Below are 14439 nucleotides of genomic sequence, written 5' to 3'. Positions count from 1 at the left end.
AGCACCAACACAAACCCCCTGCAATTTAAGTCCACCCCTCTAAATATAGACCCCTCATGCAGTCAGAAAGAATTCAGGCTGACTAAACAGGAGCCGTCATTAGGCAGCTGTCAAAGACTAAAAAAGACAACTGTGAACCTTGGACACACTCAGAGGTCAGGGGTGTTTTGTAAAGGGAAAATTATTGTGTGTTTGGGAGTGACACGTTAGCAGGAATCCAAAAGAGTTTTAAATAATCATATAGGTGTGTGTCATTGCTTTTGTTTTGCATGTGCCGTCATTTGTACGACTCTCAAAAATTTCTGTGACTCATTCATGTTGTACTTAATCCATGTCTGGATTAACTTGAAAAGTTCAGCCAAAAATGAAAATTCTGTCATTATTCATGCTGTCTATATGGAGTAGTATTATAAAATGTATGATTTTTTTTTTGTGTTCTTTTTGGTGCTTGGAAGACTATAAAGGGTCATCGAAGTAGGAAATAAGTTTAATTTGACATTTTTGTTTCACAGGAAAAATAACAGCACACAAGTTTGGATCAACATGAAGGTGAGTAAATCATGATAAAAATGTAAAAAACAAAACGTGTTAACATTTTGTTGCCTAAAAGGTCAGCAAACAACAGCTGCTGTGAAGCTAGAGAGCAATTATCAGCGCTTCTGGTCATTTGTGAAGTAGTTGAGCTCCTTTAACACATTTTGAACCCGACTTTGTCAAACCCGAGCTAAAAACAGAATGTGATGGTTTGATTAAGCCACTGCTATCAAAACCACTTAAACAGGTTTTGGAAAACAGTTTAAACACAAAAAAACTATTTCCAGTCACATTCTCTCATACTTTTATTACAACACAACAGCAAAATTAGCATGTAAAGTTAATTTCTAATATACAAATATACATACTGTATATCATTTTTTTCTATTTCTATGCATACATTCATATATTATACAAAATAACTTTTTTTTTTTTAACTTACACTTGGTTCAAATATGATTTGTAAACATATGTAATTATCAAATAGCAAATAAATGCTCTGAAAATAAATGCAAATTTTGCTAATTACAAAATTCTTGATGTTGGATGTAAACAATGTATCAAACTATGCAATGCCAAAATACATAACTGTACAGAGTGCTTGAGCATTTTAGCCCATGACTTCCCAGAGTCCCTGTAGTGTGAATCCATCCTTCAGTTTCTCTATAGCCAGACCCAGCTCTTCAGAAAACACCGGCTCACGATCATGTTGCTTAAGGAGAGGAAAAAAATACGTCATTTAAAAGGATAGACAGACATACAGATGGATAGATAGATGGACAGACAATAGATTTACCTTATTTCCATCTGCAAAATAAGCCTTGAGATGAAAAAGAGATAAAAATCAGTGATTATATATGTAATAAAATCTTAGATAATAGAACATTTCCAATGTCAGAATCATCAGACCTCTGTGTAAACATTGTTGATACCTGGCAACAAAAGTCTGTGTTGGATGGACATTGTGAGTCGTGGCTTAAGCCGTCAGCTATTTTCAGCATGTGAGACACACACACACACACTATGTGGTGAAAGCAGAGCGTCATTATCTCTGAGAGTAGCATATGAGGTAAAACTCACGGTAAAAGCATCAGTGTGCTCATCCGGCTCAATCTCCACGTCATCAGGCGGCTGCTCTACGGTCAGCTCCTCCAGAGGCTGAGGCTGAGAAGAAAGCTCATTATTTGTATATTATTTATGGGCCATATGCCTTTGATTTACAGAAAAGTGGAGGCATAGGTAACAGAGATGCACCTCGGCTAATGGTGTTTTAGATACAACGCAAAACAGAGAGCACCCGTTAGAAGTATAGACTACCAATACTACCATGAACACAAATATTTGTTATAGACTACCAATACAGTTTCAAAACAACTGTTTTCAATATTTTCACTACACATGAACACAAATATTTGTTACTACCTTTTCTTCCATCTCATATTCCACTCCAAAAATGGGGTTTGCAGAGTACACTTTGTGTAAGGAGTTGATTTCCTTCACTGCATCTTGTAACTTGTCCATTGGATCGATCTTGAAACCCAGCACATATCCTCCTGTCTGAGAAATGAAAGAAATAAAAATCACAAATTGTTGCCTTCAGTTCACACCAGGGAATTAAATCCACATGAACAACAGTTCCAATGTTTGGGGTCGGTTAGTGTTTTTGGAAAGAAGTTTCTTTTGCTCACCAAGGCAGCATTTTATTTATTACAGTAATATTGTGAAATATTATTACAATTTAAACATTTTTTTATTATAATATATTTTAAAATGTAATTTATTCCTGTGATGCAAAGCTGAATTTTCAGCATCATTACTCCAGTCTTCAGTGTCACATGATCCTTCAGAAATCATTCTAATATGATGATTTGCTACTCTTTTCTTATTATTATCAATGTTGAAAACAGTTGTGCTTCTTAATATTTTTATGGAAAACGTGATACATATTTTTCAGGATTATTTGATGAATAGAAAGTTCAAAAGAACAGCATTTATATGAAATAGAAATCTTGTAACATTATAAATATCACTCATCAATGTAACGCTCATCAATGTAACGCATCCTTGCTAAATAAATGCATACTTTTTTTTTAGAAATCATACAAAATTTAGCAATAGTGCACAAATACTTTATTTTATTCTTTACCAAATCAAATAATAATAATAATTTTAAGAATAATTATGCATTAAATAAAAATGTTGGTGTCATTATAGGTGTTTTTTCTGGAGATCTGGATCCTGGTCCACACTTACCTGTTGAGAGCTCTCAATCACAAGAGCTAGTCCAAACTTAGAGTCTCTAATCCTTATGGAGCGCTTCAGACAAAGGGATAAGAAAAGAAAGCAAGGTTTTTATAAATACAACTCATTACTGAGGGCTCATTCTTTGACTTTTTTGAAGCAGAAGAAACACTCACAATTTGCAGATAGGGAATGCTGACATTGAAGCTCTCGTTCATGTTGGCATGCCACACTATCCTCACGTTAGTAATGAAAAACGTTCCAAGATTACCCTGAAACACAAGGCGATGCTTAGTTGCTCTCCTCTCGTGTGAATTACACTTCCTTCCCTCGCCGAGTCAAAATGACCCGACGCATTAAAATTACACTTCTTCAAAAAAAAATGTTTTGGTCCAGAATGCTTATATCATTTCATTCTGATAATAGTTTTTTTTTGGGGGGGGGGGGGATTTTTTTGTTATTTTATTTACCTCTAAATTTTAACAATAATGAAATTTTAACAATAAAAATAAGCACATTCTACACATTCTTTCACTTAAATACAAAATAACTACAAATAAAATAAAACATTCAGTTAAAAAATCATGCATTGGGTGTCTCTGCTGTCCTTTTGAGGAAAGAAAATATTATATAACATGGTATTTCAAGACTATTGCTAATAGATGGCCTTAAAGCTCTACATGGAGCAAATGAGCATTTGATCTTTTTTTTGAAAATTGAAAAGGAAAAAAACATTGCCCCATTATATGTCCCCCATTTATTTTTAAGGCAATTTCTTGGTGTGTGTTTGTCTGTACATGTGTGTGTGTGTGTATGCGAGCGTTCTGCATTGGGGATGTTTTATGGTGTCTCATCCCTTCATCTGTGTGTGTGTTCTGGGTTGAGACAGATTTTAAATAAAAAAACATTTTCCCCATTTCCCATTCATTCCTATGGGGGTCAAATTGACCCATGAGGAAAGGATTTATTACTATTTTTATTACATCCACAAAAACACCTTGAATCCAGTAATTATTTTTGTGCGTATTCCAATTTCAAGTGTGACAAAACTGACCTCTCCAATGAACACTCAACTCTTAAGAATTAAAAGAAAATGAATTTCGGGTCAAAATGACCCGAGGAAAGTATAAAGGTTAAGGTCACAACAACAGGCTTTAAATTCCTACTAAATCAATAAATAATAATATTGTAAATAATCCACTGAAAATACCTGATCACTAGACAGGTTCCAGACTCCATTAATCTTGTCATAGACCTGCTCTTGTGGCAGAAGCCTCAGCTGCTTATTCTGAATAAGAGCTCCTCTTAGCTTCAGATCCCGATACATTTTGGAAGTCTCATAAGCTCTGCAAGAAAAAGAAATAATTAGTTTGATAACTATTCTATATACCTTATTGTATCTAATACTTTACATGTCCTAGTAATATTATTTGGGTCAACTAAACAAATAAAAGTAAATGAATAAATGTATTCTATTGACATCCCAATAATTTCAACATGATCATTTTTGTTCCATTTTTTTTTTTTTTTTTTAGCTATTTGTCCAATGTTTTATCTTGTTCAAAATTGCATTTCCTTTTATTGACACTTTCCTATAAAAATATTTCTTCTATTATTATAAAAAGGTGACCATATATATATACATATAAATATATATATATATATATATATATATATATATATATATATATATATATATATATATATATATATATATTAGGGCTGTCAAACGATTAATCACGATTAATCGCATCCAAAATAAAAGTTTGTGTTTACATAATATATGTGTGTGTGTGGAGTATAATTATTTTCTATATATAAATACACACACATGCATATATATTTAAGAAAATGTGTTATTTATATATAAAATATTTATATATAACATAAATTATATATAATATAAATATATATACACAGTATATACATGCAAATATTTCTTAAATATATACATGCATGTGTGTGTATTTATATATAGAAAATAATTATACACCGTACACACACATGTATTATGTAAAAACAAACTTTTATTTTGGATGCGATTAATCGTTTGACAGCCCTAATATATATATATATATATATATATATATATATATATATATATATATATATATATATATTTTTTTTTTTTTTTACTCATTATGTACATTTATACTAAATCCAACCAATCATTTATCTTTTGTGGTATCTTTTGTGTGCTGTGCTAAATAAATATAGCTTGTCGCTCTTTAATCTTACAATACATACCCATGACAACATCTTATTAATTTTTTTTAAATGACTAAAACATATTTTGTTCTAACTCCTGTTCAAAATACTTTTTAACTGTTCACATACAAAATGTGGTATTTAATATTATGCAATTCACAGAATAAATTTCCTTGAGTATTTTCAGGATTAAACTACAGATCTTGCTGTAGATTTAAAGATTAGTCCATTAATTAACAAAAACAAAGCCAATATGCCAACTCAAAAAAAGAAAAAAAAAGAAAGATGTATGTATATGTATACGTATAACACAAGTACCTGTGAACAGCAATGACAGATGTAAACAGTCTCGGACTTCCTGGAACCACGTTGGTGAATATGAACTCAAATCTAGTGTTATTAGATTTGGTTAATATGTAAAGCGCTTCGGTCTGACCTCTCAGTTTCTGGAAAAAAAGGGGGAATTTGACATCATCTATATGGGCTATTAAAAAGTGCTTCTGATGTGAAGGAACATGAAGGAAGACGGCTCACTGAATTTGCTGTCCTCGTGGTGATATTAATAATACAGTTGTATCCCACAGCTGTTAATAAACACAAAAGACAGAATGTGTCAGATAATGATTGACGGTCCTGCCATCAACTGATGCACAAATGATTAAATCTCAAATTTATTTTTTACTTAAAAACAAGAAAATAATCATTCAAAATGATGTTTTTGAGAGGGCTACATCTGTCCCGTTCAATAAAAGATAAGCGTTTTAGATCTTTTCATTGTAGTAATTAACTCTAATTATATTCTGTTCAATAGAGGGCGACAAAGGCTCTCTATGAAGAGCTGCAACAGAGATTATTATTTAATATTACTCAAATACTTACACAAGTTGACTCTTGGCAGTGCCAACGAATGCCAGATTATCCTCAAATTGGTCACCAGGAGTCTTCCTATATGAAGACAAAACAAGACGTGACATTACAATAACCAAAACAATATACAATATAAACAAGGCAATTAATGATATTTTACATGACAATAATCTAATAAAAAAACAACAAAGGTAACGGCAAGTTATTAGGATGACATTGCCACATTTAATCACCTCTATCGCCATTATTTCCCTTTGTGTCCTCGATGGAGTCCAGACAGTCGATGAGCGCTTCACCCGGCCTGGTTTTCATCTGCCTTTAAAGAAACATAAAATCACTTGCTGTTGTCTGAGAGAAATAAAACACCAACCTAACTTTAGTCCCGGACTAAAATGCATGTTTGAGCTGTTTTAACTGAAAGCAACTTGCACTGACATTTCTTAAAATCTGCCATTGTTTTGTCACAAGATGCACACCAGCAAAAGGGACGTTCATAAAAGCTACTTAAATGTCCTAATTAAACTAAGGCCTAATCCTGACTTAATCTAAACCCTGTCTGTGAAACCAGGGTTATTTTACAGTAAGTACAGATACACTATCATGATTTTATAAAGACTGGTCATTGAAAAGTGGATGCTTGTATAAAGCATTTTTTCTAGGAAGTGCCTTTGCACCATATTTTGCACATGTAATGAAAATAAAGTGTAAAACAGTATCAAATAAAAATGTAAAAAAGTGTGACAATCCTGAAGGCATGATTACATGCCTTATATGTAGGCCTATTATATTTTTTATATGCATTTTTATATTTATTTATGTTTTAATCATACATAATAGTATTATTAGTATTATTTTAGTATTTATACTATAATATTTGTTAATAATATTTTGATTAAAGCCTTTATTTTTGTATTTACATTTTTTATTTTAGTTTTAGTTTAATTTTTTTTTTATTTTGTTTGTTTGTGTGCTTTTGTCGTTTTTTTATTTTTATATTACTATTTAGGATTAATTTATTTTTGCTATTTATTTCCAGATTCCAGTATTTCCCATTTTAGTGTTTCAACTTGAACTTATTTCAGTTAGTTGCCAAGACACAATTTCTAATCTTCGTTTAGTTTGTTTTTCATCTAATACTTATATTTATTTTTTCAGCTTGATTTAAATTAACACAAATGTTTTTAATAGTTTTAGTGCACATTTACAATAATAACCCTGGTGATAGTTTAACTATAAACACCTTATCACTTTTAAATTCATTGACTGACTCAAATTCATGAATGATTAATGTAAACAAACATGAATTGCATCATATGGAAACACTTGTACGGTTAATTTACATCCATCCTGCTAGTTCACTGTTAATGTATCTGATTTAATGAATTCATGTCATTAGCTTCTCAGCTAGCAGATTAGCGCGAGGACTTACTGCGGAGTGATGTCAAATCTCACGTCTCTGTCCTCCCAGAGTGCGTCTAACACTGACGCCATGATCAGTCAGCGTTTTTATAAGCGAATTTAATCAAAGTAAATATGTTTTTCCTCTGATAAGAACTGAAACCCTCTCACTCGCTCCGTAAGAGGATTTAGCACAGAGCAGAGCGTCTTCACGTCACCACGGTAACATCAGTGAGTACGGCGGGCCGCGAGGGACAAACTTCGAAGATCTCAAAGTAGATCTTTTCAGTTTTAGAGGGCGTCGGAGTCCAAATGTATGGAAGCTTGTTTCCGCCACAGAATAAAACATTTTAAAAGATAATTGCTACTTTTTATCTCACAATTGCGAGTTTACATCTCGCAATTCTGACTTTATTTCTCAGAATTGCGACTTTATTTCTCACAATTCTGACTTCATATATCGCAATTGTGAGAAAAAAAGTCGCAATTATTATTATTTATTTATTATTCAGTGGCATCCATACTATTGAACTCACTCAAATAAGAGAACACATCATAAAACCATTCCTTTATTACCATATACTTTAAATGCTTATACATATTATAGTATATACTAGCTATATTAAGCTGTCAGGATTGATGTTTAAATGATCTACATTAGGCTAGATTATTATATGATCTATAATAAATTAAATTATAGTTACTTGTGAATTATTTTGGTTACAGATGTTCAATAACAAGCACAAAGTTAGACATCATTATTAAACAAACATTTTATTCAAGAATTCCACAAAAGAATACCTTAAAATATATCATTTGCATAAAACAGTCAAAATGTCCACATACTGTATTTCAGACAACAACAGAGTTGGTTCATAAAAAAAAGGACAAAAATTATTTTTAATACAAAATTCAGGATTGCAAAACTAATTTGTCTGAATTACACTATAAAGCCATTGTTGACACATGAAAAAGAATATATACAAAATGTTTTCGGTTTTGAAAATCGTAATTGCATTTACATTATTACAACTTAGTGACTTGACTGCTTGATATTCTTTTACTCCCTACAAAGTGACAATATCCCTATAAAACCCTCAACACATAATTTATGATGTTTCTGCAACCTGCTAAATCTGCTAAAAACCTGCCTGTGTCTTTACTCAAGTCACAAATTGAATATCATTTTTAAATAAAACAAAACATATATATACAATCAATTCCCAGTGAAGGTTGTAAATAATATTTCTGCATGTCACAACTGTCACATGTAGAGCAGTGCACAGATTCTCAGTGGATACCAAGACAAATAAGAAATGTCTGTTGTGCTTATAAATGAATATGGAAGCTTCACACTAACACCCGTGTTTCACTTTAGGCACATGTAAGACACGTAAGACTTTCGTTCATCTTCAGAACACAAATGAAGAGCTTTTTGATTAAATCAAAATCAATTTCTGTCCTTCCATTGACAGCTACGCAACTACCACTTTGACGCTTCAGAAAGTTCATAAAGAGATCCTAAAACTAATCCATATGAATTGAGTGGTTTAGTCCAAATTTTCTGAAGAGACTCGATCGCTTTATATGATGAACAGATTTAATTTAGGCTTTAGCGAACATAAACAGAAGCTCAAGCGTACATGCAAACCTCATTGGTTCTTGCTGAAGTTCAAAAGTGATGCGTAACACGAGAATGAACCGTTCCGGAAGTCAATTGAACATGCTTGAGCTTCCGTTTACCACAACTGATGTGTGAGTTGATGAATGTTTATAAATGAATAAATGAAATATGTTCATCATATAAAGGAATCGAGTCTCGTCAGAAATATGGACTTACATTTATATGGATTAGTTTTACGATCTCTTTATGAACATTTTGAAGTGTCAAAGTGTCAGTTGCGTAGCTGTCAATGGAGGGTCAGAAAGCTCTCAGATTTCATCAGAAATATCTTTTGTGTTCTGAAGATGAACGAAAGTCTTACGGGTCTGGAACGACATGAGGGCGAGTAATTAATGACATAATTTTAATTTTTTGGTTGAAATAACCCTTAAAAAACGAAATTTTCCGGCAATCCATGTTTTCACTGTTATACGGTAGGGGGCGCTATTGCGCATGTTTTGAAAGGGTAGAGAATCTCCGGATCCAAAAACAAGCGAAGAAAAAGCAGAAAGAGCCGAGCCGAGCCATAAGTAATGTGATCATCAAACATTGAACAGCACATAAGTCCAAACTGCCTAATGTTACTGAATGAAATGTCGACCCAGGAAGAGGTACAGGACTGTGAGGCTTTGGGAGTGTCGATGGACTCGATCTATGTTTGATTATCGTTCTGAATCCGATCCAGAAGTAGTCTTTAACAAAAATGCGATTTTCTCAGCTTTTACTTCAAATTTTTTTTTTTTTTTTTTTGGTGAAACTTACTCATTATTCAAGTGTTGATAAAAAAATGGATAAAGCTAGAGTAAAATGTTTTTTGTTTTTTTTGGTTTGTTTGTTTTCAAAGCAGAGGCTCATTCTTTTAATATATTGTAGGTTCAGATATTCTTACAAACAAAATATTCTGGAGGCCATGAAAGTTTTTTTGAAAAATGATCAAAGATGCTGGTGTTGGCTAGCAACTTTTTAAAAATAAAAATCGCTGGCGGGAAAGAGTTAAAGTTGGGGAACATTTTTATGATATAAAAAGAAGTGACCGAAGTGGGCATCTGTCATTGAGGTTCATCATCATCATCATCATCATCATCACCAGCATAAAGTTCATCTATTGAGGTTGAGTGTAGGATGACCGATGTAGATCTCCATCCAGTTTAGCCAGCTATAAAAACAAAGGCAGAAAAAGTCAGTAAAATATGCCAGAAAGATGTAAAGCTTTGCACATTTTAAAGGAAAGTTCTGTTTTTGACAGTATTTGTTATATAATGTTCTCAAGTATTGCGTCTATAATGCATAGCCAAAAGTTTATCTAGACAACTTTATTGTTCAAATACTTTTGTTTTTACTAAATAATTCACAGTGCTTTAGCACTTTTTTTTTTTTTTTTTTTACACATTTCTGCTTTTAAACCTTCCGGAACAGAATCAGTTCAGTTCCATACATGAGTTAATGTAACTGTGGTTTAGGTATAATTCATTTTGTATAAATTTATATTAATATATATTTATATATATTTATATATATTTTGTATCAAATTATATTAAAAATGTACATTAAAACCATAATTGGCATTATGCCACATTATGTTATTTTAGTATGTTTTTACATAATATTATATTTATATTTAATATTTAGAATTTCAGTTTTCATTTTATATTTTTTCATCTAACAATCATATTTGATATTATTTCAGCTTTATTACAATTACAGACAATAATTTCAATTATTTAGTTTTAGTTAACAATAGCAACACTGGCCAGAATGAGAAGTTTTAAGGCTTAATTTCAATAAATGTAACAATAATAATTGTAATAATTGCAATAATAATCACAACGCTGCTGTTGAATGAGCTAAGATTTCTTTTAACTAGGAGAATTCAGACTTATGTTTTCCATTTATTATTATATTGGTGCATGTGCATGAAAATAGTTAAATGTCTAAAAATAGAAATCCTTGATTATTTTAACTACATTTTTGGCTGTATTTGAATTCTTGCATTACATTTTATGTTTTTCAATTGATATTTTTATTTATATATTCCAATATAAATGGTAATAATAAAAACATATTTAATATAATTTTTATTCATTATTATTTTATGTTATAACTTATTAAATATAATTTGTATGATACTTATCAGCCTATTGACAATATTTATTGACGCCAATATTTGTGTTTTATAACAGCAGCAGAATTCCTGTCTGCAGGAGTGAATAATACCTGTGCTGGCGAGGACACACGTCTTCTTGCATTCCTCTTCTGTCTGGAAACGGTTGTCGTTGCCCTGACAGCCTCCATACCAGAACTGAGCACAAGCGTTTGCCTGTTTGTCGTAGTACCAGCGAATGATGTAGTCTCTACAGGAACCCTGATTGATACTGAGCAGACACCGAGGATCCAGGGGAGCTGATTCTGACAAACCGCAGAAGAGGAGAAAGTAAGATCAGTTCACTATTATGCTTTTTTACACTATCAAGCGTGTAATGTTGCTGTTTGAGCACGAAAAAGCTCTGCAAAGCCACAAAAGCACAAAGTCCCTCCAGCGTGAGTCATTCTCTATATCAGTGTCAGTGTTTCTGAACTCCCTGAAACGCCTCCATTATAGTCTTGAGTTTTCTTTCGGGTACGAACGTCACAATATTCCTCATTTAAATAATTCAACCTACAAATAGAAGGCATACGCAAAAAAGGGCCGAGGCTTGGTTGAGTTAGTTAGTAGTGTGTTGAAACTCATGGTTAAGGTAAGGGGGCGTGACATTTACGAAACACGCTCGAAGCGGTTGACCAATCACAGCACACCGGTCCATCCAACCAATCAGAGCACATTGTGCTTTTTAGAAGGAGGGGCTTCATATAGGGCTGGGCGATAAAACGATAACGATAATTATCGCGATATAATTTTTCTCGATAAAACGATATCAAGAGGTCGATAAATGTTCGATAATGTTTATGCGCCAAAAGCGGAACGAAACTCATTTGAACCGCGGCTCATTTTATCCGCTCGGCTCAAAGTCCAAACGGCAGCGCGAGCGCGAGCTCACTAAAGTTAGAGCAGATGCGTTTACTCTGATCGGTCTCGGTCACGAAATCCAGTGAGAAGCGCTTGAATTCAGCGAGGAACACAAATGTCTCAGTGATTTAAACCAGCTTAAAGGCAGATGAAACAGCGCTGACAAACTGTGCGCAACGATACAGTCTGAAGGCTGAAATTCCCATCATTTACCACGGATTTACTGTTAGCTTAGTAATATTAACTGCACTATGAAATGTAGGATATACATTGAATTGTATTATATTATTAATGTAGACAATGTATTAAAGTACTAATGGAATATAATTACAGTATTTAATAATGTATTTAGACTACTGTTTTTCATACAAATACCATAGAAACCATAAAGTTACATTTTGCCATGATAGTGAGGTGCTATAGGCTAGCCCTGGTTTTATCTGTGGTTATCATGATCTAAATGCATGATACTGGATGACCAATGGTTAAGTTTAATAAAACTCAAACAGTTAGAATATTACATTTTACCAAAAAAAAAAATAAATAAATAAAAATTAGCACATGCAGAAACTAAGAAATTGTCCAATAAATATATTTATTTTGTTAAGGAAAAATGACAAATGTTTGTCATGATATGTTCTGACAATAAAGAGTAGTTTAAAACCACAGTTAACGCTCTGGTTTCTACAACTTTCACTTAGGAGCAAAAATCTGCCTTTAAACTTTAAAGAAATAAAGATTTGACTTTTATCGTGATAATTATCGATATCGACTGATATAAAAAAAATTATCGTGATATTTTTTTTTGGCCATATCGCCCAGCCCTAGCTTCATAGAGACAGGAACTAAACCAGAGTGTTACTGACAGACTGGAAGAAAGGTGCTTCAATAATGTAAAATGTGTGAAAGATAAGACCTCAAAAATAAATCAAGACTTTATAGAAGGGCATAATGGGGGTAAATGACCGAAATTTTCCATTTAGCTGGAGAATGTTGGTGTGGAGTGCATTGTGTTTCCTTAGTACCTTTTATCACTACAGGACGAGGCTTTGCGTTCACATTCACCGAGGTAGAATGTGTCGACACTGATGAAGATACTGATACTGATGATGACGAAGAGGTTCCTTGCTGTACAGGTTGGACGGTCTTATTGACAACAGCAATGGTGCCTCCACTTTGAGTTCGTGTCTTTATGTCATGGTCCTCTGCATCATAGTCATTCTCCCCCTGCACAGCAGCCACAACACACACTCAGACAGCGCCCTGCTTCAAATCACTTTGCATAAATGAAATTCACAGTAAGTTAGTTTATGTGAGCTGACCTGTGCTTTGAGAGGGCCGGGGTTGATGGGAAGAGGTATGCTGTGTCCTCTGCCTCTGGTGTGACCCGTCACCGCCGATCTGTCCAGTGACTCCTGAAATCTGTTCCCATAAACACTGTTCCCGTTTGAGTAAAGGTCTTTTTGGCCGTTGTTGTAGACATAGCCGTTGTTTCCGTTCAAGCCGTTGGTAATCTTGTTGAAGAAGAGGGCCCCGTTCTCATCCTCACAGAACTGGCTAACCAGCTTAGACTCCAGAGCTGCGTAAAGACACGAACACAGAGCAAGATGCGGTTCGCTTGAGCTTGAAACTGTTGAAATGACGACCTTTTTAGTTTTGCATTTAGGACTCTTCATGATGACTTGCTGATACAAAATGAAGCAACATCATCATGAATATTGCGATCTTAAAAGCATATTATTAAACTAAACATGAGTTAAGACTTGTTTATGGATGTTGAAATAGTGTCTCTGATTTAAAAATCTGGAAAAAAAATAGTTAAAATTGGTAAGATTAATTCATTTTAGGGAATCAGTTCAAAATTTCCATTTCAATGAATCGATTCAGAACTTTGCAAATGTTTGCACCACTCAAATGCCACTCAGAACTCAACTTATGTTTTTCATTTATTTATTTTTATATGTAGGTGTATAGTATTACTCTATTGTTTGGTGCATGAAAATAGTTAAATATATAAAATTAGAAAACATGCCTTGATTATTTTAACTAGATTTTTGCTGTATTTTAATTCTTGCATTACACATTTTCAGTATAATTGGTGACAGCGGCTGTTATAAAAACATATATTTAATACAATTTTATCTTTTATTATTTTGTTTTATAAAATATAATTGACAATATTCAACATTGTCAATGTTTTATAAAAAACATTGTATAAAAATTATCTTTAATATTATATTTAATACAATTTTATATTTTAAAATGTAATTTCTATGATATTTTCAGCCTATTGACTATTACATATATATGTCAATATTTATGTTTTATAACAATCATTGTATAAAAATGTTTATTTCATATTTCATTATCGCATTATAATTCAGCCTATTTACAAGATTCAGTATTGCCATCATTTGTTTTATAAAAAGAAATATATAAAAATTATATTTTATATTATATTTAATAAAATTTTATTATTTGTTATTTTATATTTTAAATAATTATATTTTTCAGCCTATTGACT

At 32.5% G+C, this 14439-nt stretch overlaps 2 protein-coding genes and 1 long non-coding RNA gene across 4 annotated transcripts in view; 1 reads left to right on the top strand and 2 right to left on the bottom strand.

Moving 5' to 3' along the window:
* Positions 1–443: 443 nt before the first annotated feature.
* bbs5 (Bardet-Biedl syndrome 5) lies at positions 444–7490 on the bottom strand. 2 transcript variants are annotated; one of them, XR_013822208.1, is made up of 13 exons: positions 7280–7490; positions 6084–6166; positions 5863–5928; positions 5518–5567; positions 5302–5429; positions 3986–4121; positions 2952–3047; positions 2788–2850; positions 1957–2091; positions 1615–1698; positions 1467–1522; positions 1331–1354; positions 823–1246 (listed from the first exon to the last, which is right to left on the bottom strand). XR_013822208.1 is itself a non-coding variant. In XM_079880473.1 (12 exons), exons 1-12 carry the CDS (start codon positions 7339–7341, stop codon positions 1145–1147), a joined length of 1029 nt encoding a protein of 342 aa, XP_079736599.1. In that variant the 5' UTR covers positions 7342–7490; the 3' UTR covers positions 444–1144. The 2 variants fall into 2 exon arrangements, 1 of the variants encoding a protein (XP_079736599.1); XM_079880473.1 differs by lacking the exon at positions 1467–1522 and having other exon boundaries at positions 444–1246.
* Positions 7491–9810: 2320 nt separating this feature from the next.
* The window catches only part of col28a2a (collagen, type XXVIII, alpha 2a), a 38826-nt gene continuing 34197 nt past the window's right edge, over positions 9811–14439 (bottom strand). The window contains exons 33-36 of the mRNA XM_079880470.1: positions 13238–13494; positions 12941–13142; positions 11126–11317; positions 9811–10067 (exon numbers count right to left, since the gene is read on the bottom strand). Of these exons, the coding sequence (XP_079736596.1) occupies positions 10060–10067; positions 11126–11317; positions 12941–13142; positions 13238–13494 (659 nt within the window). The 3' untranslated portion in view covers positions 9811–10059. The remainder of the gene's footprint in view (positions 10068–11125; positions 11318–12940; positions 13143–13237; positions 13495–14439) is intronic.
* The window catches only part of LOC307164079, a 45800-nt gene continuing 42626 nt past the window's right edge, over positions 11266–14439 (top strand). The window contains exon 1 of the long non-coding RNA XR_013822207.1: positions 11266–11342. This is a non-coding gene — a long non-coding RNA (uncharacterized lncRNA). The remainder of the gene's footprint in view (positions 11343–14439) is intronic.

This window comes from Squalius cephalus (assembly GCF_949319135.1).
Source record: "Squalius cephalus genome assembly, chromosome: 9".
Lineage (NCBI taxonomy): Eukaryota > Metazoa > Chordata > Actinopteri > Cypriniformes > Leuciscidae > Squalius > Squalius cephalus.
This window is presented reverse-complemented; position numbering and strand designations above follow the sequence as displayed.

Excerpts from the sequence above, each read along its gene's own strand:
- bbs5 (XM_079880473.1), bottom strand. The coding sequence starts at position 7,341 with ATGGCGTCAGTGTTAGACGCACTCTGGGAGGACAGAGACGTGAGATTT. Across the intron at positions 6,167-7,279 it reads AGATTTGACATCACTCCGCA|GCAGATGAAAACCAGGCCGG; the intron begins GTAAGTCCTCGC and ends GTTTCTTTAAAG. Across the intron at positions 5,430-5,517 it reads CCACGAGGACAGCAAATTCA|AAACTGAGAGGTCAGACCGA; the intron begins GTGAGCCGTCTT and ends CTTTTTTTCCAG.